At 44.9% G+C, this 27,845-nt stretch overlaps 1 protein-coding gene across 1 annotated transcript; it reads left to right on the plus strand.

Annotated features, from left to right (window-relative positions):
• Positions 1-527: 527 nt before the first annotated feature.
• CES5A (carboxylesterase 5A) lies at positions 528-27,052 on the plus strand. The gene is made up of 13 exons (XM_065919337.1): positions 528-600; positions 1,843-2,050; positions 4,826-4,964; positions 7,009-7,142; positions 10,142-10,295; positions 11,064-11,168; positions 12,979-13,083; positions 14,729-14,869; positions 18,488-18,556; positions 20,350-20,497; positions 24,016-24,165; positions 26,657-26,729; positions 26,821-27,052. The coding sequence occupies exons 1-13, from the start codon at positions 528-530 to the stop codon at positions 27,050-27,052; spliced, it is 1,731 nt and encodes a 576-aa protein (XP_065775409.1).
• The last annotated feature ends 793 nt before the right edge of the window (positions 27,053-27,845 follow it).

Below are 27,845 nucleotides of genomic sequence, written 5' to 3' on the forward strand. Positions count from 1 at the left end.
TGAGAAGTATCATAGACTTCTAGTTTGGCCAACCTACATCATCATGAACTGAAAGTTTACTGAAGTGAAGTAGTCATTGCCCCTTTAAACAGAGCATGTGCTGTCTGGTTTTCCACAGTCCCTACCATTCCCTATTGCCTCTCCTGGCCAGCTTCATTCACTGCTTGTTTGCTGCCTTCCTAGCCTCTGTAGGCATCTGAGTTGAGATGCACCCAAAAGTTCCCAAATGGACTTTCTGACTCTACCATCCTGTGAATCCAAAGACTATCAAATTATCTCTAAACGCCCCCCGCCCCCACACACACCCAATCCTGCACTCAAGAGTTAATCATCAGCTTCTTATGTAAATCAGAACAGGAAAGTCTTGTTTGGCCAATTCCTCTGAAAATCTTAGCTATTATTCTTCACTGAGGCTGTGTCCTGTGTCTGCCTGCTCAACACTTGTCTCCTATCTTCTTGTCCCTGACGGAAGATCCTTGAGGCCAGCTGTGGCCATGGATGTCCAGAGAGTCAGGCGGGCCAGCCAGATGAGTGGAGAGTGGGTGCACCCAGGCCAGACCCTGATCTGGGCTGTTTGGGTCCTTGCAGCTGCCATCAAGGGTGAGACGCCCAGTGGGAGAGGAGGGCTCTCAGAAGATGGGATAGGGGATTTCCTTGCCTTGGAGGATTTTTCACTGGTGGAAAATGGAAAATGGAGGGTTGTGTAGAACCTCAGGGCACCTGACCCATGTCCTGGTGTTGCTGAGAGTCCCAGGCCAGAGTCTCCTTCTCAGGTGTGTGTAGAGCACAGAAGATCCTGTCTTGTCTTTGGGTTGCTTGAATCTTGGGAGGCTTGAAAGGGCATGGAACGGAGCCTGTGTTTCTATAACACCCACTGCTGAGGCAGGACTGTCACTGTTGAAATGACTTTAGAACAGGTAATGCCAAGAAATCTGAGCCCTCCTAAGTAAATAGCTGGGCAACTAACTTCTCAAGGTTCCATATTTGATGTGGATACTGAGAAGCTTGCACAGTCTCTGTAAGTGTTATCCTTGTACCCCTGGAGGTAAATGAACTGATTTCAGGTAGCGTAAGATAATTTTTTGGTTTTGTTGCTCTATATATATTTTCTTGTGTACTCAAAAGCATATAACTAAGTCATCAAAGCCACAGTTCCATAGACGGCATTGTTTAGAATTCCCCTAAGTAAAATTTTAGAAGTCTATCTCAATTTAATTTTAAGAAAAGAAGAAAGCCAGTAGTCACACAGGTGATACACAGACATGCCAGCAGTTACGCCAGTGGGTATAAAAATAACTGAAATGTGGGCCAGATTTTATTGAGTCCTAGGGTAAAGAATCCATCTGCAATGCTGGAAATCCAGGTTCAATCCCTGGGTCGGGAAGATCCCCTGGAGAAGGGCATGGCAACCCACTCCAGCATTCTTGCCTGGAGAATTCCGTGGACAGAGGGGTCTGGAGGGCTACACAGTCCACGGGGTCACAAAGAGATGAACACAATTGAATGACTAACACACACAGGCTCTATAAAGGCTAGTGTGCATCTCTTCCACAGTAAAGAAAAGCTTGTGTGCAGCAGCAGGGAGATGGGTTCCCAACTTACATCTTAGAAAGTTTTGTGGCTTGGTGCTATGCCCCTAGGAGACATTCAGTGAGTGCTCTGATGAAGATGACTTCTCGGGGAATGTCAAAGGAGCAGTGGACATGGATTCATTGAGAAGGAATCCAGATACTTGCACAGTCTCTGGGTTGAGAAAGAGCGCTCCACCTTGGGAAACTCTGAGTTTGGCTTGTTCCCAGCCTCTTCCTCGCGCCCCTAATTCCTCCCTATGTGTTTCCTCAGGGCCAGCCACCGCCGATGCACCAACCAGGCACACCAACTTGGGATGGGTCCAGGGGACGCAAGCTTCTGTTCTGGGAAACGACATGCTCGTGAATGTGTTCCTTGGGGTCCCTTATGCCGCACCCCCTGTAGGGCCCCTGCGATTTGCAAATCCGGAGCCTTTACTGCCCTGGAATGGTTTCCTAAATGCCACATCCTACCCTAAATTGTAAGAACTGGCTTGGTCCCAGGGGTGGCCTGTGACCTGTGAGTAGGGGCAGAATGTGGAGGGGGAGTAAAGGTCATGCAGCCCAATGGAAAAGGGGGTGCATTTGTGAGGAGGATGTGGAGGGTCAGGTGTAATTGAGGCTTCTGTGATGGCATGGCTCCCCACTTTGTTTAACATGGTTCCCTACCTGTTTAAACAAGCAGAGTCCCTGGGCTCTCTTCTGAACTCCCTGGATCCCCAGAGCTGGGCCTGGGAAACTGGGTTGTAAAGAAGCTCTCAAGCGATATTGAGGACCAGTCAGGCTAGGGAACCACTGTGATGGGCCGACTGAGTCTTTGGGCTAAAAGAGGTTATTGATGCGTCTCCAAGTGACCTCTACCCCAGGCTTAGTCTCCACCATCGGACTGGGTCAGGTCTTTAGGGTGAGAACCATCCCAGAGGAATTTTAACTCTAGCGATTCACATGGTGCCCAATGCAGGGCCTGGCCCATAGTGGGGAATCCATAATTACCTGTGGAACGGATACATGAATGTGTCTCTGTGACCCAGGGCAGCTGGGAGGGCTGATTATCCCAGACACTGCAAATTTTCCAGCTTAGATGAACAAGCAGCTCCCAGGTAAATTGTGGAGGTGTCTTGTGCACTGGGTGGGAGGTGAGGCTTGGAAATGCCAAGAATCTTTTTTTTTTAAGTATAAGTTTATTTATTTATTTACTTTTGGCTGTGCTGGGTCTTCGTCGCTGCTTGGGCTCTCTCTCGTTCTGGTGAGCAGGGGCTGCTTTCTAGCCCATTGCACAGGTTTCTCATCACGGTGACTTCTCTTGTTGTAAAGAGCAGGCTCTAGGGGTGCAGGCTCTAGGCATGCAGGCTTCAGTAGTTGCAGCACATGAGGTTAGTAGTTGTGACTCATGGGCCTAGTTGCCCCTCAGCATGTGGAGTCTTCCCAGACCAGGGATCCAACCTGTGTCCCCTGCACTGGCAGGCAGATTCTTGAACACTGGACCACCAGCGAACTCTGCCAAAAATCTTTCAACTCTCAGATTCTGTGAAGCCCTCATATTGGGCCATGTTGGTTCTTGGTACTGGGGTCCCAGGCAGAGGGAGGACCCTCGTGCCAGAAAACTAAGCCACAGGAGAAAACCCTATGTTGTCCAGACACCGAGGACAATAAGTTGAACCTTGTGTGTTCATTCATTCATTCAACTAATATCACTGAGAATCAACTCAGAAACTGGCTCTCCATTAGGCCCTGGGATCATGACAGTGAATTAGACACAGCTTCCCTCAAGGAATCTGCAGACTGGCTGTGGTGGTGAAGACATAAACAATAAGGACAGTTAAAATATGGGGTGACAAGGCAAGCATTAGGGAGTCAGAGCAGGTCAGTGAGGGAGTCTTGAGGGGAGGCCAGATATGGCTTTGTTAAAAGCAGAGAGCCCCAATTTCTGATACACAACATACAAAGGAAGAAAAAGGCATTTGAAGCAATGATTTTCTGCTGCCTGATCTGTACACTATTGTATTTTAGAAAAACAAGGAACATTAATTGAGCACTTGCTAGACATATTCACATATATAATCTCACTTAATCCTACTATGCCTTGGGATAGGGACTCTAAGGTACCATGGTGACTCACACAGAACCCTAGGCTTTTAGCTGCTCACTAGGAGAGATTCTAGGAAAGAACACAAAATATATACATGTTTCCAAAGAACTCTCAGGTGGCTCAGTGGTAAAGAATCCACCTGCCAACACAAGAGACACAGGTTCAATCCCTGGGTTGGGAAGCTCCCTGGAGAAGGAAATGGCAACTCACTTGAGTATTCTTGCCTGGGAAACCCCATGGACAGAGGAGCCAGGTGGGCTACAGTCCATGGGGTCGCAAAACAGTCTGACACAACTTAGCGACTAAACAATTCCAAAGAGCTATGGTCTAGCTGGAGAAGTCTCAGGAGGCTTCTTGGAGAAGGTGACACTTTGACAGAGTCTGAAAGAAAGGGAAGAATGTGAACAAGCAGATCTGGGGAGAAAGGAGTCAGGGCAGAGGGACTAGCTTAAGCAAAGGCCTGATTGCAGGAATCTTCCTGCTAACCTACCTCTGTTTCCGGTAGAAAGGCCTGGGAATGTCCTTTTGTTCCTCTAGAGGCAGAAAAGGGAGCCTCAAGAGCACAACCCTTGATATACATCCCTGTGACCTACTGTCTACAGCCTGGAGAATTGTTGAGCCAGCTTGAGTCTTTATGTGTATGTCTGGATCATGGTGATGGGGGTAGGCATGAGTGGGTCCTGGGGGTTCATGGTATAATTATTCTGCACAATGTGCTTTCTTACCCAGAAACGAGATCAAAGAGAATTATAGCTTATTTGGGCTTCCCAGGTGGCACCAGTGGTAAAGAATCTGCCTGCCAGTGCAGGAGACCCAGAAGATATGGGTTTGATCCCTGGGTTCAGGAAGATCCCCTGGAGGAGGGCATGGCAACCCACTCCAGTATTCTTGCCTGGAGAATCCCATGGACAGAATCCCATGTAAACCTGGTCGGTTATAATCAATAGGGTCGCAAAGAGTTGGACACAACTGAAGTGACTTTAGCATGAACAGCTTGTATGGGCCACCATGGGGGCTGGGATGTTTTTAAATTTTGTACCAGAGCACTGAATCCCTATTCTGCTCAGGCATAGGAGATCACTAGGCCTCCCTGCTGTCACAAAAGCTGGCCCCTCCCAGACAGGTCTGCTGACAGCAACTCTAGGGGTTTCTCCTTCCCTTTTCCAAGGTGCTTCCAGAAATCAGAGTGGCTGTTCACAGATCAACACATTCTCAAGGTGCGTTACCCCAGATTTAGAGTATCGGAAGACTGCCTGTACCTTAACATCTATGCACCGGCCCATGCGGAAACCGGCTCCAGGCTCCCGGTAAGGCTCACAGTTCCTGCTGCGCTGGGGACTGCAGCTACAGGTTCTGGGCCTGGGACCTGGGTGGAGTGGCTGGATATCTGGAATCGAATCTAGGCTCCCTTGGGTAAAAGGGAAATGTACTCACTTGACATGTCAATAGCTTTCTTAAAAATCATTCTACTGACAGATTTGCTTTGTCTTCTTTTTGTGATTACTTCTTTATGGTTAGTAATTTGACCTTTGATTGTTTATTTTGTTTTGTTTTTCGCCTCTGTTGGGTATTAAATAGTCTGCAAACAGAAAAGACCCTGCTTTGAAGGACTCTGATTTTTTTGGTTTGGGAAATCCTATCTTTTAAAAAATATTTATGTATTCGTTTCCTTTTGGCCACGCTGTGTCTTTGTTGCTGCGAGGGTTTTTTTCTAGTTTCTGTGACCTGGGGCTTGTCTTATTGCAGAACATGGGCTCTAGGGGGCATGGGCTTCAGTAGCCATGGCTCCCGGGCTCTAGAGCGAGAGCTCAGTAGTTGTGGCACACGAGCTTAGTCACTTTGAGGCATGTGGAATCTTCCCAGACCAGGGGTTTAACCAGTGTCTCCTGCATTGGCAGGCAGATTCTTATCCACTGGCCCACCCAGGAAGTCTGGGGGACATCCTGTTTTAAAGAAGATAGTTGCCTTTTGCAAATTTTTTTTTATTTTCAGATGAAAACAGGTTATAATGGGAAATGTTTCACTTAAGAATGAGAAAGATCTTTGTACAAGTGAGTGTACCATGCATTAAATTTTGAACCACACCCTCCATCACCCTCTCTCTCCCCCTTGCCACTGCAACAGAGACTTGCTCTACTGTATCATAACAGCAGCACCTATTGAGGGCTGACCGTGTGCCAGGCACAGTTCATTCTCTCATCTCAGCCCCCACAATAACCAAGTGGGGGAGGATTAGTGGGCCTATTCTACAGATAAGGAAGCGGAGAATCAGGGAGGGCATAAGCAACTTGGTGCACGTTATACACACAGTAAGTGGCAGATCTGTGTGTCGAGCCAGTGCTTGGTCCAGTTCTCCTTCACCTCCATGGCTTTCTTCTCTTTCCTACCCCATGAGTTATAGTCGTTAACATGACTTTCAAAAGAGAAGAGAAGGGATTGTTTAAAAATTAGTATATACATGGTAATATTCATTAAGTATGGGCTTCCCAGGTGGTGCTAGTGGTAAAGAACCGGCCTGCCAATGCAGGAGACTTAGTAAGAGACTCAGGTTCGATCCCAGGGTCGGGAAGATCCCTTGGAGAAGGTAATGGCGACCCACTCCAGTATTCCTGCCTGGAGAATCTCATGGATGGACAGGGCAACCTGGCGGGCTATAGTCCATGGGGTGGCAAAGAGTTGGACACGACTGAAGTGACTTCGCACACATACATTAAGTATATACATGGTGATAATACCATTTGAATGTTTGATGTTTCCTGGTCCCAGTTTTTCTAATTGATAAAGTAAAACTTCCACACTTTTCTCTTTTTCCCTCCTCTCTTCTTTTCCCCTCCTCTCTTCTTTTCTCTCTGTAAGTGGATATAAACTCTAGATTAAAACAGTTTAAGTGGCTCTTGGTCTCATATATCGCTTATAGCTAGTTCCATTTTTCTGCGGATCACAAGTTTCATGACATTCAGTTAACACTTTTTGAGCTCTTGAAATATGCCAGTGTTGTTCCATGAACTTCAGATGAAGAATTTTTTTTAAACGTCATGCTAACTTCATCAATGAGACACTTTCATTCTGCACATCTTACAGATGAGAAAAACGAACCTCAGAGAGGTTCAGAAGGCTGCTCAAAGTCACACAACTAGTCAAGGGCAGAAATGGGAATCAAACCCAGGCACTCACATGCTAGAATCCACATACTTAACCCTGGGCCTTCTTCAAAAGACAAAACCTCTGAGGCTGTTTGGGAAGGAAAGTGAAACATTCCTATTTCCCTAAAGAAAGAATGTCCCAGCATGCATGGGGCGGGGCTATGGGTGCCTGATGGACTGGCTGGAGGGTTCCTTTCCTCTTCCTCAGGTCATGGTGTGGCTCCCCGGCGGCGCCTTCGAGACTGGCTCAGCGTCCATCTTCGATGGGTCCGCCCTGGCTTCCTATGAGAACGTGCTGGTTGTGACCATCCAGTACCGACTAGGAATATTTGGCTTCTTCAAGTGAGTCTCCCCAAGGGATTGACACCCCTGACCCCCAAGGAGCAGCTGGGCACAGCCACAGGGAACTTAGTGCTCGGCAACCTAAGGAGAAATGAGCCTTCAGTGGCTCTGAACTAATTTGGCCCAAACTAGTTAGGTCATTTTAGCAGCTGTAACAGATGAGCCCCAAGCTTTAGTGGCTTCAAATTATAAAAATTTCCTTCTCACTCAACTGAAATCCAACCAAGTGTTTCTGACTGGCAGGCATTCTTCTCCACGATCAATCAGGGACCCAGGCTCCTTCCATCTCTCCTCTAGAGCCCCACCCAACTCCTCTGCACTTGGCCAGCAGATGGAGAACAAGCAGAAGAGTCATACCAGGGTGGTCTTTCCAGGTCAGCTTGGAGTGGATGATTATTGCTCTGTTTACATACAATTGGCAGAACTCAGTCATAATAGCACACTCAACTGCAAGGGAAGTGTGTTCCTGGCAGATGAGGAAACCGGGAGTGTGAGCAGTTCCAAGTGTCTGCCATCGGGCCCCACATCAAGGCTCCTTCATTGCTCACCTAGGAATAATCGCTCCATTGATAACTTCCCTCCCCCACCAAGTAATATCAAGCATGTTTCAGCGCTCATATGAGCCCAACACCATGCCGGGCACTTGCTATGCATTCGTTATAACTCACCCCAGACTAATTCTGTGAGAAACATACTATTGTTATTCTCATTTTACACTTGAAAAATGGAAGCACAGAGAGGTGAAACAACTTCCCAGAGGTCACAGAACAGAGCTAGGTCTCTTGGCCGCTTCCTTGATCCTACGTAGAAGATGGCAGAACTCAAGCCCTGGCCAGGATGCAGTGTGAGCCAAAGGTCAGAAAGTATGGGGAAGGCAGCAAAGAGTCCAACATGGATCCTGCCCTTGAGAGGCTGCCAGTGTCAGGGGGAAAATAACACAGGGATACAAATCCCCAGGCTCCCAGGCAGGACATCAGTCATGTTCTGAGGGTAAGAGGCGCTAGAGCTGCATGTAGAAACAGGCGGGAGCTGCAAGAAATCAGCCAGTCTTCCTGAGAGAGGTGGGATTGGAACCAACTGCACCTTAAAGATGGGGTTGGACTTAGGCATGAGGAGTTAGGAGAGAGCCTGAGCAAAGACTAGGAAGTTGGAAGGAAATGTAGCCGCATGTGGGGCTGGAACAGTATTTGCAAACTGGGTTTTGGGGCATGTAGCACAGGGAGGTGACTGAGAGGCTGCAGTGGAGGCAGAAAGGACTGAGATCAGACTAATGTCCTGACCAGAGTGATTACATGTTTAGCAGGTCTGTACACTGGGATTCTGCCTAATATTCTCTCAACAGAAAGGTTTCCAAAAGTTGTTTATAACATCTGGGTTCTAATAGACAGGTAGCTGAGGATATGAAAGGAAATGGGTGTGAAAAGGTAGGGCCAGGCCTGATTGGGAAAGACCCTGAATGCCAGGCTGTGCATGGTGACTGGTTTTTAGTGGATAAAGAAGGAGGGATTCAGGAGTGCCCTGCAGAGCAGTATAGTGGAAAGTCACTCAGAGCAGGGTGCAGGCTGGCCCAGGGGTGCCTGGGCTTCAGATGGGATATCTGGTTGGGGTGCTGCTATACAGCCTAGATGCAGGTCATGGGGTGAAGCAGGCTGGTGGTTGAATAACTAGAGGGATTGCTAGCATGGATATGGCACTTACTGGGTGCTTGCACCGTCAGTCTTCACAACAGTCATGTGAAGCAGGTACCGTTAATCAACCCCATGCAGACATAAGAACGTTGAGGCAAAGCAAGTTAAGTGACTTGCTCATGGTCACCCAGATCATAAGTGACCAGATTATGAATCAGGATAAACAAAGGGAGGAATGGGAACCAACGTGGGAGCCATGATGGAGTGGAGGTGAAATTAGCAGAGTGTGGCTCCTAACCAGATGCAGGGATTGTGGGAGAGAGAAGGTGGAGTTGGGGCCAGCCCAGGCATCAGGGACAGACAGAGAGAACCAAGGGGAAGAGTGGGTGTGGGGGATTAGAAGATGGAGGAGGAGTAGACTATGATCCGGAGGTTACTCTCATACGTGGTGGGTAGCATACATGAACTACCCAACAGCACGGGGACACAGTTAGGAAAGTGGACCCAGATCTGCAATTTTCTAGCTCCTGGAAAAGGAACTTCACCTCTCATGCCTCTGCTTCCTGTCTGTGAGATGGAAACAATGAATCCCTCAGTATCCTTAGAACATGCTTGTGGATACCACTGATGGGGGTGGGCATAACGTGAGTGAGTTCTGGCTGCCAAGAAATGCAGCCACTGCCCAAACCACTTCCCAGCAGAGGTGGGGAACATGGGGTGATGGCATCAGTCTCTTAATATTCCACCCTGAAACCCCCATCCAGTGCCTTCCCCTGACTGCACACAGTGGGGAGCCTGGGTGGTGTAGTTCATGAAAGTCAGTGTTTTGAGAACAAGGTGGAGAAGGGCAGAGAGGACCCAGAAGGATAAAGGAGAAAGACCAGCACCACCTACCTCACAGAGTGGGAGGTTAAAGGAACTTCAGCTATAAAGCCCTGGGGACAGTGTTGTCGACAACGCTGCAACAGCTGCTATTATTATCATTATTTTTCGTTCAGTCATTCATTTGGAACCCCTGTGCCCAGGGAGGTCTTGCTTCCTGGTGCAGACCAACTTTCAGGAGCAGGACTCTTCTGGAATCCATGGATTCAGGGGAGCCTGTGAATACCCTGAAATTCCACATACTAGATTGTCCATACATTTTTCTGGGGGTATAGAGTTTTCATCAGATTCTCAAAGAAACCCAAATCCCAACAGAGGGTGAGAATCAAGCCTGGTTCTCCCAGCGACCCCAGACCTCTGACTCTCCGCTTTTCTCCACCTGGAGTGGCAGTGCCCTGACACAGCCCACAGCCTCCTCCTCCGACCCCCGGGGCTGTGGGAAGCAGACAGCGGCCAGATGAGCATTCTCACCCTGCCTCTCATCCACAGCACAGGGGACAAGCATGCGCTGGGGAACTGGGCCTTCATGGACCAGGTGGCTGCCCTGATGTGGGTCCAGGAAAACATTGAGTCCTTCGGTGGGGACCCAGGCTGCGTGACCATCTTCGGCGAGTCAGCAGGAGCGATAAGTGTTTCCAGCCTTGTGAGTTTCTTCTCTTTGGGACCTGAAGGAACCTCGGTGGGGGAGGTGACAAAAATGAAGACAATGAGTCATGCACATCTAATTGCTGCTTTCATGTTGAACAAACACTCATAAACACATTGTCTCCCTCGAACCTCACAAATACATGGTGAGTGAGGGGCTTAGTCTCATTTCAAGGGCAAGAAGTGAAGGAGCCAGCACTCCCATGCCAGAAGGCTTGACCTCCAGGTTCATGAGGAACCTGGGCCTCTGAGAAGTTAGAAGACTTGCCCAAACCTTTGCAGCTAATCCTTGAAATTCCCAAACCAGGACTTTTTTCCCTTTAAGTTTGGAACACTTAAGGAGGCTTCCTAGGAAGTTTTCTTTATTTCTTTTATTATTTTTAATTTTTTAATTGCTTTAAAATGTCTATTGTTTCTGCCACACAACAACACAAATCAGCCCTGCGTATACATGTGTCCCTCCCTCTTTAGCCCCCCTACCTCCTCCCTCCTGCCACTTCTCTAGGTTGTCAGAGTGCCAGGCGGGGCTCCCTGTGTCATGCAGCAGCTTCCCACTAGCTGTCTGCTTTATACATGGTAATATATACACGCCAGGGCTACTTTCTCAGTTCGTCCCACCCCCACCCTCCCCTGCTGTGTCCACAAGTCTGTTCTCCACATCTGCATCTCTATGCAAGTTTTCTCTAAAGAAAGGCTGGGTGTTCTGTGTGATGGGTGGGAAGCTCCCTGAATAACGTTTCCTGGGCCTCTTGTGTTCTCTCTCCAGATTCTGTCCCCCATGACTGAAGGCTTATTCCACAGAGCCATCATGGAGAGTGGGGTGGCCATCATCCCTTACCTGAAGGCCCCTGATTATGAGAGGAATGATGATGTAGGTATATTGTTAACTTTTCTCCAGTTTCCTCTCTTTGGTCAAGAGAGAATGGGGTCAGGTGTCCAGAGACCATCTGCTTGGCTGTCCGTACTGACCATGACCGAAGGATCTGATGTTGGCCCGAGGTGACCCTTCTGACTTCATGGAGATCTGGTTCAACAGGACATGGGCCCAGGTGCACAATGCATTACTGCCGGTGTGCTTGCCTGTGTGTGGCGGGGTGGGAGGGGCGGTGTAAGCAGATGTGTGATAGTCTTACATCTTGTCCATTATTCTTTGCTGGTGATACATGACTCAGTTTTGTATGTTACGTATCGCTTATCTGCTTTCTCTACTCCACCTAGAGTGCTATGTTAAGAAAGGTTCTGAGGTTGTTTCCAGCTCATGTGAAATAACACTGTGACTGATAAATGCTGTCTGGTTGTGAGGGGGAAGTGAAGCATGTACCCCACATATTTGTCATCTATCATCTTGTCTTAGTGCTCTACCAGATAAGAGGACCTGAAGGTCAAGGTCTCTCTGTATCTTTCATGTCCCAGCAGAGTATCTGGTGTGTATTAGGAGATTCTAAATGTTTGCTGAATGAATGAGCTGATTCACTCAATGAATACTAATTAAGCACTGAACAATGGAGCCATCTCCTGGGTATCATTCACAATAGTGGTGCACTTTTTTAAACACCTTGTAGAAAATAACAACCAAGAATGGGAACATAGAGCTCTAATATGATTTTAAAAAATACTCTCAATACACAGAGAATATTGATTTTGGTAGAATGATATATCAAGCTACTTTTAGTTTGTGTGTTTGCCACACACATATTGAGTGCTCATTGTTTTCCCTGCTCTATTTTAAGACCAATGAGTGTTTAAGTGGAGAAGGCACATACTAACTTAAGACTGTGTGTGTAAGCAGATGTGTGATAGTTCTTACATCTTATCCATTATTCTTTGCTGGTATATTCTTTTGCTGATATATAATTCAGTCCTCTGTATTATGTATGGCTTATTTACTTAATCTACTTTGGCCATCTGATGCGAAGTGCAAACTCATTGGAAAATACCCTGATGCTGGGAAAGACTGAGGGCAGGAGAAAGGGGGGTGACAGAAGATAAGGTGGTTGGATGGCATCAATCCTTTTTATGATTTTTAACCTGAAATCCATGGAAAGTAGAAGAGGTGGTTCTAGAACCCCTGCAGTTCTATGCAGACTGCATGTGTGTGCATCTTTCAGGAAGAGGGTCTGTAGCTTCCATTGGATACTCAGAGCATCCATGACTTCCAAAAGAGTAAGGACCACTACTTTCAAGGGCCAAGTCCAGGGAGATAGCAGGAAGGCATTTGGCAAAGGCTAACTAGGGCAGGAAGGTGAGGACACTTAGAGCAATAGGAGATTAGAAGAGGAAGGACCCACGGGGTCTACAGTCTAAAAGGACATCCTGGAAAAGATGGGGCTGGGGCCTTCAGGAATAAATGGAATTGGTGTAGAGACAGAAAAAGGATGTTCAGGACATGTTCAGATGGTTGGGGTAGTGGTGGGGCTTGAGCAGGGCTGACAGGCTAAGACAGATCCAGCTCAGGTGATTACTAAAGATGGTGAGGAGGGTCAGGCAAGAGAGAAAGGATGATGCAGTGCCAACCTGTCCTCAATGTGTGCATTCCATTATGGGCCTGTGGTGGGAGAGGCCACATGCTGGTCTTCATATATAAAACAGCAGCCTAGGGCTGGATTGAGGACGTTTTTCAACTCTCATTTTCCTGGAGGCTTTCAGTTCTGTGCACTGACCTGTTCCTTCTCTGAAAATAGTTGCAGACAATTGCAAGTATTTGTGACTGCAGCGCGTCAGACTCCGTGGCTCTGCTTCAGTGTCTGCGGGCAAAGTCCTCCAAGGAGTTGCTGAGCATCAACCAGGTGAAGAGGGAGGGGAATTTGGGGACAAGGTTGTCCTTTGAATGGAATCGTAAACAAATCCTACCTCTCTCTTATTTATTTTGTTTCAGAACTTGGACAGATATGGGTTGGGGATTCCTAGTAATGACTATTAAAAAAGCAATGTGGAATATAGAACTCTTATAGTTTATTTTAAGGAGATTGACAAGCCAGGGTGCTGCTTAACTTGGAGAAGACACAACAAAACACAAAGATTGCGATTATCTCTACATCAGTGAAGGGATCTCACAGGGAACAGGGTCCACATTTACTCCACAGGCCACCAGGAGCTAATGTCAAGATCAAGAGCTGGAAGTTGAGGAGCCATAACTAAGCACTTTTTAAAAACTCAGTTATCTGAAAAGGGATCAGCTCCTTTAGAACATACCTCTGTAGGTATGCAAGCAGAGTCTAAATGACTGCAGATGAATTTCAATCACCAAGTAATTCATTGGACTGGATAATCTTTTATGCCTAATCTTCCAATCTTGAGACCCTCTGATAGTCCTTGAGAGATAATGAAGTTCTTACTGTCCGATTCCAACATTTGTTAAGCAATTATTTGGCATGGATTAAAAAATCTGCTACAAGTTGTACTAGGATCCAGGAAATAGGTAAGTTCTTGACCCAATGTAGTGTGAAAGTTCTTTTTGTGGGCTCTCTTGTACCCCTACTCCCAAAACAGAGACCTAAAAAAAAACAAAAACAACTCATGAGTAGAATCAGATGTTACTTCCTAAGACCCAAGAACCATCCATCCAGACCCAAGTCTCAGTGCTGAGGAAGATGCCTTGGGAAGACGCGCACACCAACCCACACCACCCTGGCCATCCCCTCACCTCAGCTCTCTGCCCATTGCATTTGGACAGTGGTTCCATGCTTGAGAATGCATCAGACTCACCTTGAGGGCTGGTTGCTGAGCTGCACACCCCAGAGTTTTGTATTTGGCAGACCTGGGATGAGGCATGAGAATTCGTTTGTGTTTTTTTAAGATTTATTTTTATTTGTTTGTTTATTTTTGGCTGTGCTGGGTCTTCATTGCCGTGCAGGGTTTCTCTAGTTGTGGAAAGCAGGGGCTACTCTTGGTGGCAGTGGGGGCTTCTCATCGCGCTGGCTTCTCTTGCTGTGGAGCCCGGGCTCCAGGCACTTGGGCTTCAGTCGTTGTGGCGCACTGGGCTTAGTTCCTCTGAGGCACGTGGGATCTTCCTGGACCGGGGATCGAACCTGTGTTTCCTGCATTGGCTGGCAGGTTCTAGGTACCACTAGACCACCAGGGAAGCCCGAGAATTTGCATTTCTAACAAGTTCCCAGGCAATGCTGCTGGTCCTGGAGCCACTTTCTGAGAATCATTGATCTGGAATATTATATATCTTAGGGAGTTACTACTTTTTTATCCACCTTTAGAAGACCAGGAAATTCAGGCCCAGAAAAGTTGGGCCCCTTTTCCCAAGTGAGTGGCAGAGTTGGCCAGGCAGCACTGATGCCTTGGGATGGGCCAAGAGTGATTGATTTTTCTTTTCTTAATGCCTTTTGCTATAGTGGATTGGCTCAGTTGGGCTAGAGTCTGGGGACAGCAGATTTTGTGAAATGAAACAGCTGCCGATTTTTCTCTTCTTCCTTGTTTCAGAAAACCAAGTCTTTCACTCGAGTGGTTGATGGCCTTTTCTTTCCTAATGAGCCGCTAGACCTGTTGGCTCAAAAATCATTTCATCTGGTTCCTTCCATCATCGGAGTCAATAATCACGAGTGTGGCTTCCTGCTACCCATGGTAAGAATTCCTCTGTGCCTCCTCCCACTCCTTCAACAGTGAGGCAGCTGTCTGCTTCACACTGGGCATGCACATGGGTCTCACCAGCATTATGAGGGCTGGAGCCCATCACCCCAAGTACACAGCAGTCACTTTTTCTCTCTGAAGGATGAGAACTGTGGATTGGGGGCAGCTGTAGCAAGTGTTCACTCTGTTGTTCCTATAGGGTTAAAGGAACAACTGTACAAAAAAAGTGATAGATCCAAGCGAGCTTTGTTCAAAATATTACAGATGATTGTTTCAAATAAGCACTGTTTCTCCCTCAAAGGTGAAATTCATACAGGTTTAGAAAACTGCAGACCTTCACACTTTCATGTCCAGCCTTGGTTCTGGCATTTCATTTCCAAGAATGTCAGTGCAAGTTGCAAAATTATTGAATTGTTTCATTCATCCAACAAATATAAACCAAGGATTTACTCTATGCCCTGCACTCATTTAAAAAAAAAAACAAAACAGCATTCAGCAATGAGCAAGTCACATTTTTCCTGCTTTTTGCCAGCTTACATTGTCAAGGGAAGAGACAGATGATATGCAGGATTGAATGGATGGTTTCAAAGAGTCTAAGGGCTATGAAGGGCATAGACTGAGAAGAGAAGGCTTCTTTAGGGAGCCTCCTAAGGCTCCCTTTAGGGAAAAGGGGTCAGGAAAGGCTTCTCTGAGGAGGGACCATTTGAGCTGAGATCTGAATGCTTAGTAGGAGCCATGATTTGTTTGACCCTGTAGTCTGAGTCTCCCCATTTAAAATAAGCTTTTCATTTGTCCTTAGAGGACTTCCCAGGTGGTGCTAGTGGTAAAGAACCCACCTGCCAATGCAGGAGACATAAGAGATGCAAGTTTGATCCATGGGTCGGAAAGGTTCCCTGGAGGAGGAAATGGCAACCCACTCCAGTGTTCTTGCCTGGAGAATCCCATGGACAGAGGAGCCTGTCAGGCTATGGTCTACAGGGTCACAAAGATTCAGAAACAACTACAGCAACTTAGCACACATGCGTGCTGTCCTCAGAAGAGAGTGCTCAATTCTTAATATTTCCTAGTTCATTTCTACAGATCAACTTCCACCTTTCAAGTAGGGGCAATGAAATACAGTGTATGAAATGCAGGCTATGAAACACAGTGGTTTGTCAAATTACAAGACTAGCTGGTGGTCCTCTGGAACCAAAACCCTGAGTTCACTGGGTTGTTAAAGGCATGTTCTGGCGATTATTCATTTGACATACAGAGCAGTGTTTCAGGGCAGGCGGGGTGGGGATTTTTTTTCCCTCGTTGTAATTGAAGCAACTGAGTCACAGACTGTGGCTTAAGTTAGTTCTTTTAATGCTTTGTGGATCTGTACTAGAGAAAGGAAGAAAGGTGCTACTGATAACAGCCACATCACCATAATCACTGTGACTGAGTGTCTTTCATAAGCCAAGTGTTTGGCGACTGTACAATAATGCAAACAGGCATTATTATCCCCATTTAGCAGCTAAACAAACTGAGGCTTGGAGAGGCTCATGTGACTTTCCTAAATCTCTGAGCTCAAGAGGAGACAGCAGTGTATAAGTTTTATATATTTAGGTTCTGCCTGTAAATCTGAGTTCTCTATTTACCAGCTGTGTGACCTTTGAGGAGTTGCCTAACCTCTCTGAACCTCTGTTCCCTCATCTATGAAATTCGGCTAAAGTTACTTCCTGCCTCACAGGTACACATCAAATAGCCTGGCATATGGTCTAAGTGCTAGGCATATGTTAGATATTGGAATTATTCAAGTGGGAGGACAGGACTTGGTGCCCAGGTCTGTATAACACAAAAGCCTGCATGAGTGCTGTCCTTCTGTGGTTGTCTGAGACCATAGACAGTCTCCAAAAACCAATCCTAACCCCTGAACATACAGAGAGGGTTCTTAGCAGTTAAAATGTACTTGTGGATTATTTGAATGACTCTAGGGGTTCTCTCAGATTCCACAAGACAGATTTGTTTAAATATCTGTCATGATTCATTACCCCAAGATTTTCAGCAGAAAATGTACCAGAGAAATTCATTTGACAAGTGAATACTATTTCTATTCCTTCGTGTTTTTAAGCTGTGATATTGGCCAGGGAAGGGTCAGTTTTAAAAATAACTGCTTGTAGCTCTTACTCTATACCAAGCAGCCTCTGTGTTTTTAACATCCACTCTGCAGCCTCACCCGCTGCCTGCCCCTGCCAACTTCTGGCTTCTCAGAGAGCCCAATGACAAAGGACTTTAGAAAGAGAGCAATAAATAAACCACTTCAACTTGCTGTTGAAGCCAAGTAGTGGTCTGTATTAGTTTCCTAGGGCTGCCATAATGAAATACTGCAGAGGTGGCTTAAACCACAGAAATGTATTTTCTCAATGTCCTAGAGGTTAGAAGTTCAAGATCAAAGTGCCAGCAGGTTTGGTTTCCTCCGAGGCCTCCTCTTTGGTTTGCCGGTGGCCACCTTCTTGCTGTGGCCTCTCAAGGTCTTTCCTCCATGTGCACACCCCTGGAGTCTCTGCACATCCAACTTTCTTCTTCTTATAAGGACACTGATCAGACTGGATTAGGGCCCACCCTAGCATCCTCATGTTAGTTTAACAACCTCTTTATTTATTTATTTTTTTAAATTTTATTTTATTAGTTGGAGGCCAATTACTTCACAGCATTTCAGTGGGTTTTGTCATACATTGACACGAATCAGCCATAGAGTTACACGTATTCCCCATCCCGATCCCCCTCCCACCTCCCTCTCCACCCGACTCCTCTGGGTCTTCCCAGTGCACCAGGCCCGAGCACTCGTCTCATGCATCTCACCTGGGCTAGTGATCTGTTTCACCATAGATAATATACGTGCTGTTCTTTTGAAACATCCCACCCTCACCTTCTCCCACAGAGTTCAAAAGTCTGTTCTGTAGTTCTGTGTCTCTTTTTCTGTTTTGCATATAGGGTTATCGTTACCATCTTTCTAAATTCCATATATATGTGTTAGTATGCTGTAATGTTCTTTATCTTTCTGGCTTACTTCACTCTGTATAATGGGCTCCAGTTTCATCCATCTCATTAGAACTGATTCAAATGAATTCTTTTTAACGGCTGAGTAATATTCCATGGTGTATATGTACCACAGCTTCCTTATCCATTCATCTGCTGATGGGCATCTAGGCTGCTTCCATGTCCTGGCTATTATAAACAGTGCTGCGATGAACATTGGGGTGCACGTATCTCTTTCAGATCTGGTTTAACAACCTCTTTAAAGACCCTCTTCTCCATACACAGTCACATTCTGAGGTCCTAGGAGTTCCACATAGGATTTTGGTAGAGGACGCACTCAACTCATAATGTGGTGGCCACTCAGCTCCCTCAAGACCTCAGGTATGACAGGCAACAGTTGCCTGGTAGATTCAAATGTGAGAAAAAGAATCATCATTGCTCAACCAACCCACTCAGGCTGCTCCTTACACATGGACCCCTCGGGGCTGAAAGGGTTCCTGCTTTGGCCAGCCTCCCCTCTGAAAGATGGGTGCCTGGACCCTTGAGGAGACCAGTTTCCCTTCTGATGACCTGATATACTCATGGAGGACTCCCTGCTTCTTTCCACAGAAGGAGTTTCCTGAGATCATTGGGGGCTCCAACAAGTCCCTCGCCCTGCAACTGATAAACTCAATCCTGGTAAGTGAGCTTGACTCTCCTCTGAGATCCATTCATTTCATAAAACTCCTGGGTCACATGCAGAGATAAGGCTGGGATAGAGCTTTATTCACTCATTCATTTAGTAGATCTTCACTAAACAGAGTTCTGCAATCCCTTATCCACAGTCTCAACATCCAAATAGCTCTGACAACTCAAAAGCTTCTTATAACCCACACGGCAGCCAAAACTGACCTAGACTGATACACAGCCATTGGTCTTCATTATTCCTACACATTCATTCACTTTATCCAACTATATGTTTCTCTATGATCATATGGATGTGGGGGCTGAACATATCATATAATTTGAAGCATATGTGCTGAATTATTCATCTAAGAACTGAAAAGTTTTGAATTCTGAAAACCACCTTGGACTAGAGACCCATATTCACTACATACCAGTCAGGTACTGTTCTATGTTCTAGCAGTGCTGAGAGTCTTTAGTCAATCATTTATTCATCACTCTGTATACTAGGGATATAGAGATATATTTAACCTAGACACTAAGACAGAGATAGATTTCTTTCCTTCCTTCCTTTCTTCTTTCCATAAATATACACTCAGTGTGTATTCTGTGCCAGGTTCATTTCATTCATTTTTTCGTTGAATAAATGTTTCTTGAGAGTCCACACACCCTGGCATGTCTTAGGTCCTGGGTATAGTGATAAAGGAACTGAAGAGTCTCTTGATGAAAGTGAAAGAGGAGAGTGAAAAAAAAACTGACTTGAAACTCAACACTCAGAAAACTAAGATCATGGCATCCGGTTCCATCACTTCGTGGCAAATAGTTGGGGAAACAATGGAAACAGTGAAAGACTTTATTTTCTTGGGCTCCAAAATCACTGTAGATGGTGACTGCAGCCATGAAATTAAAAGATATTTGCTCCTTGGAAGACAAGCTATGACCAACCTAGATAGCATATTAAAAAGCAGAGACATTACTTTGCCAACAAAGGTCCATCTAGTCAAAGCTATGGTTTTTCCAGTAGTCATGTAGGGAAGTGAGAGTTGGACCATAAAGAAAACTGAGCGCCAAAGAATTGATGCTTTTGAACTATGATGTTAAAGAAGATTTTTGAGAGTCCCTTGGACTGCAAGGAGATCAAACCAGTTAATCCTAAAACAAATCAGTCCTGAATATTCATTGGAAGGACTGATGCTGAAGTTGAAGCTCCAATACTTTGGCCAGCTGATGCAAAGAGCCAACTCATTGGAAAAGACCCTGATGCTGGGAAAGATTGAAGGTGAGAGGAGAAGGGGACGACAGAGGATGAGTCGGTTGGATGGCATCACTGACTCGATGGACATGAGTTTGAGCAGGCCCCGGGAGTTAGTAATGGACAGGGAAGCCTGGTGTGCTGCTGTCCATGGGGTTGAAAAGAGTCGGATACGACTGAGCAACTGAACTGAACTGGACAGTGATAGCAGGCACTCTCCCTGCATTTGAGGGACTTGTAGACTGTTGGGATGGGTGAACATGACCAAATACCTCATACCAGGGTTAAGAACATGGGACCTGGATGCAAATAGACTTGTGAAGGGGTCAAGGTTCCACCACTTTGGACAAACCACATCATCTCTCTAAACCTCAGTTCCCCCACCTGTCAAATGGGGTAATTCTGATGCCTGCTTCATAGTGTCACTGTGTGGATTCAATGAGACAATGCATATAAAGCACTTAGAATTATGCCTGCAAAGGCAAATGTTTGGCGAGTCTTGCTATGACGGATATTGCGATTGACCTGGATCTCTTGCTACCGTGATGTTTTACAGCACATCCCTGCCCAGTATTTATACCTTGTGGCTAATGAATATTTCTACAACATGCAGTCTCTGGTCGATATACGAAATCGCTTCCTGGATTTGCTTGGAGATGTGTTCTTTGTGATCCCTGGGCTGGTCACAGCTCAATATCACACAGGTAAGTCTCCTCGCACCCCTCCTCCTGCAAGGCTGGTGGCTGCAGGGATCCCTGTTGCCTGTGTACTGGCAGCCACCTGCTCTACCCTGCCCTTCTGTTCCCTTGCTGAGAGGGAGCTCCCAGGGTTACCTGGGATATAGCCCTGCATGCTGACCTTTGCAGTTCCCCTGCCTTTCAGGGTTCAGGAATGTCGATCAGTCCTTGTTGATTCTAGTACTTTCCTTCCTTCAGGACTATGTAGAAAAGTCCCATTCCCCCCCCGCCCCATATTTTCAGAGGCCGGCCCCCACTTACCTTTCTCTTTGGAATGCGTGTGTGTGCATGCTCAGTTGTGTCTGACTCTTTGTGACTCCATGGGCTACAGTCTGCCAGGTTTTCCAGGCAATAATACAGGCGCAGGTTGCCAATTCCTACTCCAGGGGATCTTCCTGACCCAGGGATCAAACCCATGTCTCCTGCATTGGCCGGTGGATTCTTTACCACTGAGCCACCTGGGAAGCCCTGCCCTTGGAAATGTCTTCCCAAATATCTGTAAGGAGTAGTGGAGCAATAAGAAAGAGAAGATTACTTGTGGGGCACAAACCTGCCCTTCTTTCTTTTTAAAAAAAGTTTGTATTTATTTACTTTTAATTGAAGTATAGTTGATTTACAATGTTGTGTAAATTCCTGCTATATAGCAAAATAATTCAGCTATATATGTATGTACATATATACATATATACATACTTTTTAGTATTCTTTTCCATTATGGTTTGTCACAGGATATTGAGTATAGTTTCCTGTGCTATACAGTAGGACCTTGTTGTTATCCATTCTATATATAATAATTTTCATCTGCTAAACCCAACTCCCAGTCCATTCCTCCCCAGCCCCCTTCCCTCTTGGCAACCACAAATTTGTTCTCTGTGTCTCTGAGTCCATTTCACAATTAAGTTCATTTGTGTCATATTTTAGATACCACATGTAAATGATATTATATGGTATTTGTCTTTTTCTTTCTGGTTTACTTCACTTAGTAATCTCTAGTTGCATCCATGTTGCAGCAGATGGCACTATTCCATTCTTTCTATGGCTGAGTAGTATTCCACTGTATATATAAAAATACACACTTACACATCACATCTTCTTTATCCGTTCTTCTGTTGATGGACATTTAGGTTGTTTCCGTGTTTTGGGTATTGTAAATACTGCTACTATGAACATTAGGATGCATGTATCTTTTTGGATTATGGGGCTTCCAGGTGATGCTAGTGATAAAGAATCCTTTTGCCAATGCAGGATATATATATTTAATTTATATATATGAATTATTATTTGGCCATTAAAAAGGAATGAAATATTGATACGTGCCACAACATGGATGAAGCTTGGAAGCACTGCTAAGTGTAAGAAGCCAGACACAAAAGGTTATATGTTGTGTGATTCTGTTTATGTGATATGTCCAGAATAGGCCAATCTACAGAGTCATACAGTTTCCATGAATGAAAGGGAGGGGTCAATGAGGGAATGAGTGCTTCAACGGACCTGGGTTTCTGTCTGGAGTGACAAGTATGTTCTGGACCTAGATAGTGGTGATGATTGCACAACATTCTGAACTTTCTAAAAGCTGATGAATTACACAACCTGAAACTGTTAAAATGTTGACCTTTATGTTGGTGAGTTTTTAAGATTTACAGTGAAGAAACTGCAAAAGCAAGCCACAGATGGAAGAATATATTCACAACACAGCTATCCCACAAAAAGCCATATCCAGAATAGAAGAATTCATATAGTTCAATAATGAAAAGACAAATAATCCATTTACAAATGGGTGAAAGACTTGAAAAGACCCTTTGCAGTAGAGGGAAAATGAGAACAAAAAGCACATGAAATGGTGCTCCACAGTATTAATCATCAGGGAAATGCAAAGTAAACCCAAAATGAGACAATCATTTACACCTGCTAGAATGATTAATGTTTAATGTTAAAAACTCAAACCATATACCAAAAATTACTGCCAAGGATGTGGAATGTTTAGTACTTTTGACAAGAATGTGAAATGGTTACAATCACTCTGGGAAACAGTACGTTTCTTACAAAGTTAAACATATACCTACTGTATTACTCAAATATACATAAGACTTGTGTATGGATATCGACAGCAGCTTCGATCATAATAGCCCAAAATGGGAAAGAACCCAAAATGTCTTTCATCAGATGAACAGATAAATAATTTATGGTATATTCATGCAGTAGCATACTACTTGGTGACAAGGAGTCAACTACTGACACAGGGAAAACATTGATGAACCTCAAAAACATTATGATGAGCCAAAGAAGCCAGATTCAAGAGAGCACATATTGTGTTATTCCATTCACACAAAGTTCAAGAACAAGCAAAATTAACCAATTGTGATAGGAATAAAAATATTGTGCTTCTTGGTAGAATGACTAGAAAGAGCTACAAGGGAACTTCTAGGGTGATGGAAATGCTCTGTATCCTGCCCGGGGTGGTGTTTACACGAAGGTGCATGCATTTGTTAAATTTCATCCAAATGTACACTTAAAATCTGTGCTTTTTACCTGAAACTTTGATGAAAAGAGAGAAAATGAGAGGAAAGGAAGCAGAGATAGTGAGTACAAGGCAACTGCATTATAAGGCTAGCTAGAAAGGATTTAGAGAAACAAGCCAGTAACTGGAGGGGAAGTTGAGACCAAGAGTATGTATGTTTGTGTGTGTTTCTCTATGTGTATGCATGCATGCATGTGTGTGTGTATGTGCTTTAATGAGAGACTTTGTAAGCTTATTGCCACTGATGGTGATGATCCGATAGAGAAAAACTGATGCAGAGAAGGAGGGGAAATGACAGAGCAAAGACGTTTACTAGAAGAGAGATGAAGCAACATAGGATGCAGTGGAGCATCTTGGAAGCAGGAGAATAGCTTTGTCCTATTTTCTGCAGACAGTTGAACCAGGGTCAGTGAAAGGAAGTCACAAGGTGGTAAATCTTGGATCAGTATAAAGAATTTTTTTAATTGGAGAATAATTGCTTTACGATGTTGTGTTAGTTTCTGCTGTATAATAACATGAATCAGCTGTAAGTATACATACGTCCCCTCCCTCTTGGACCTCCCTCCCATCCACCCCCACCCCAGCCCTCCAGGTCATCACAGAGCACAGAGCTGACCTCCCGTGCTATACTACAACTTCCCACTAACTATCTGTTTTACACATGGTATGTAAATACATGTCAATGCTATTCTCCTAATTTATCCCACCCTCCCTTGGTTTTTGTTGTTTGTTTGTTTTGAGAAGTAGAACTGTTCTGCTGCCCTGAGGGGTAATGAGTTCTGTTTCCAGGAGCAGGAAACCCTAGCTTCAGATGAGGAAGGAGTTGGCTTGGTTTAGGTCACCTCTAGTCTCTGGGCTGCTCCACCTGTGAGTCTGTGAATCCCAGACCAGATGGGTGGAGTGCGGGGCCAGCCTCTCCTGTCCCCTGCCTGCATGCCTACCACAAACCCTCTCAACCTTCCTGTAGATGCTGGTGCCCCTGTCTACTTCTATGAATTTCAGCATCAACCCCAGTGCTTGAAGGACAGGAAGCCACCTTATGTCAAGGCTGATCACACTGATGAAATCCGCTTCGTCTTTGGAGGCGCCTTCCTGAAGGGCAACATTGTCATGTTTGGTAAGAAACTGGCCTGAGGGGTTCCTGCTCTTGCAGGAACATGAAATAAGGATAAGGGGAGAAGGAGAGAATCACCACCATTAGCATGAAGCCTCACCCACCCCAGCACTATGCGAGAGCCTGGGAGGACTGGCAGTGTGGACTGCACCTCTGGTTTACAGACACAACCTTTCCCTGGAGAATGGCCCCACTCATAGTTTTAGAAACCAGGATGAAAAAGAAGGGCCAACATTTGCTTGATAAATGTTTCTGTCTGGACTAAAGCCAGGGTGGGCTCCTGGGGGCACTCATGCAATTCGATATTTATTTACTTGGCTGCACTGGGTCTTAGCTGTAGCATGTGAGTTCTTCCATTATCCTTGCAGCACTCAGGATCGTCAGTTGCACCATGTGAACTCTTAGTAACAGCATGTGGGATCTAGTTCCCTGACCAGGGATCAAACTTGGGTCCCCTGCATTGGGAGTACACAGTCTTAGTCTTTGGACCACCAGTGAAGTCGCACAATCTGATCATTTTGAGAAACAAAGCCACTTAGTTCCCTCTCCCTAACACCTGATCTTATCCTCCCTGCCCTTCTCAGAGCTTGTGAGGCTACTACCCAGGGCTTTCAAAGGCAAAAGCCATATTTTTCATAATTTTAGCTGAAAGTGGTGTGGATTCAGGTGATCTTATGTGAATGCTTGTGAACTGTTTCTAGTGAGGTTAGCTCATTTATTCCTGAGCTTATGACCTGTTCAGTGAGGTTATCAAAAATTTAAAAACCACAGGAACTATACACAGGAGTTATGACTCAACTATTTCATTAAAAAAATTGCACAATATGGACCCTTAACCAATTCATGCTGGCCTCTCTGTGATAAGGACAGAACCTCTCCTCTAGAGTGTGCGTAGTGTGGTTTGTTCATTGCTTATTTATTCTTTCTTATCTTTAATGCCAGTAATAACAGAATTACCTCTTAGGTTATCATAAGGATTAAATGAAACAATTCTCATAAATCACATGGTGAGTGCTTAATATATATTACTATTACTACTCAGTAGCTATCACTGAGTCTGTAGTATGTGATGGGCACATAGAGTCTCAAAAATGGACAAATGAACAACATATGTTTGTGTCAAAGAGTTAAATTACTTGATACCTGAAGAGCTTGTGAAATTAATGAGAAAAGCACAACCCAGTCAAAAACTGGGTAACAGATATAAATAGATAGTTTATGGAAACAGAAACACCAGTGGCTTTTGAACATAAAAATCTACTCTGACTGGCTCCTGGCAAAGAGGATTAAAAACTAACCTTGACCAAGTAATCATTTTTCATAGGTCAAGGTTGGGAAGAACATTTTACATAATGTATTTGAGCTGGTGGGGGATTTGTGCACCTCATATATCAATGGAACACTATCAAAACTTAAAATGCACGTAGTCATTAGTCCAACAATTCAACTTCTAAGATTTTTTTGTGTGTGCAATTATACTTCCACATGTGCAAAAATATATATGTACACACAGTGAAACATTGCTTTTTTGAGCAAAAAATTGAAAAAATGTCAAGACCCATTAATACAGTACTAGATACCTGAATTATATATTTACATATAATTAACTGTAAATATGGGCTTCCCATGTGGCTCAGTGGAAAAGAATCTGCCTGCCAATGCAGGAGATGCCAGAGATGTGGATTTGATCCCTGGGTTGGGAAGATCCCTTGGAGGAGGAAATAATAGCCCACTCTAGTATTCTTGCATGGAAAACCCCATGGACAGAGGAGCCTGGCGTGCTACAGTCCATGGTGTCACAAAGAGACGGACACGACTGAGCACATACGCAGGCACATACATATAAATATATATTTATATATTATCTGTTTCTAGAACAACAAAGAGCAACAAATGGAAGTTTTACAGGTGCCAATGTGGAACTAACTCCTGGATACAGTTTTAGTAAAAGAGAAAAATATACAATGTGTGTCCATTATAGTACCAAGTGTGTAAAAAGATGTCTGCTTAAACCCCTGTGCACATCTGCACTCCTTTGGAAGTGCACTCAAGAACAAGGAAACAATGGTTGCCTCTGAGGCTGGTAACTCAGTGACTAGAGGAAAGAGATGGGAAGAAACTTAACTTTCATTAGATTTACTTCCTGTATTTCTAATTTTGTACTTTGAGCAGTATTACATTTTCAAATTAAAAAAATACAATTAATGGATTGGTAGAGAGGGAGAGAGGTGATCTTTGTCCCCAAGAAATCGCAGTCACATGGAAAGGGCTGGAAGAGCCTTGAACAGACAGCAAAGGTGTGTGTTCAGCCTCCGCCATTAGAAAGCATGATTCCTTGGGCAAGTCATTGCAAATACACAATGAGTACGGTGACTTGGTAGGCTGTTAGGCATGCAATGGAAAGAAAAGTGCGAAAGTGATTCATCCAATGTGAGGCCCCTTGGACTTCTGGCAAATCATTGTGGGAATGAGATTTTGTGATTATTTCCTGCAGAAGAAGCCACAGAGGAAGAGAAAGGGCTGAGCAGGAAGATGATGAGATACTGGGCTAACTTTGCTCGTACTGGGTAAGTGAACCTCCCAGCTTCCTCCATAACCAGGTGTTTGAGGATGAAAATCTCACTGGGTATTTAAGGCAAAAAAATCTCTCACTTCCAGGAATCCTAATGGGAAAGGTCTGCCTCTGTGGCCGGCCTACAGGCAGTCTGAGGAATACTTGCAGCTGGACTTGAACATAAGCGTGGGACAGAGACTGAAAGAGGTGGAGCTGAAATTTTGGACAGAAACCTTCCCCTTAAAGATGACCTCATCTGGAGTTCTCCTGGCTTCTCTTTCTTCCTTAACCTTCCTTTTTCTACTCCTGCCTTTAATTTTCTCTTTTGCTCCCTGAGAAGTTATCTTTGTGTAGTTTTGGTTTTCCTTCTCCTACAATTTCGTCCACCATCATTAGCTTCATCTATGTTCAGTTACTTTATGGAATCAGCTGCTTTATCTGTGTTTTGGGAACTTGGGGATGATCCTTAAAAAACTATTTTCAACATCAAAAAACTCAGTTTGTCTTGGAAGGCTACCAGACTTCTTTAGTAAATCTGAAAGAGGGCTGGCCCATCAGTTGGCATCATCATGATCCTGTTACTCATCTAAAATAAAATAAAAATGCAAAACATGTACAGAGAACAGAATTTAATTCTGGGCTGAAAACTCTCCCCCCAGTCCCAGCCACCAAGATAAAGTGGGCTTTCTATCAGCAAAATGTATCTTGTGTATGTTTCCCAAATTATGAGTCCTCCAACCCCCATCCAGGTGATTTTTAATCACAAACCAAGAATGGATGTCCTGAACATCACTGACTTGAACTATGTCTCTTATCTGACTCTGGAGATATTTCAGGGAGGGCGACATACCAGAGATCCTCCTCAGAAATGGAAACCAGATGTCCTCCAAGGTCTGGGTCCGAGAAGTCAAGCACCAAGCAGCAAGTTCAGTCAGAAACACCAAGAAGAAAAGATGTTACACTGATGTGTGAAGACTAATCCATCATTCAGTAAAATCTACACTGGATGCCTGATAGATACCAGTAATATCTCCAATGGGCATATAGCGGTTAACAAAGGCATACTCTCCACTGAATGGTAAGCAGACAGGAAGCAAACATTCACACATGTGACTATCTTACATTATAA

This window comes from Muntiacus reevesi, chromosome 2 (assembly GCF_963930625.1).
Source record: "Muntiacus reevesi chromosome 2, mMunRee1.1, whole genome shotgun sequence".
Classification (NCBI taxonomy): Eukaryota; Metazoa; Chordata; class Mammalia; order Artiodactyla; family Cervidae; genus Muntiacus; species Muntiacus reevesi.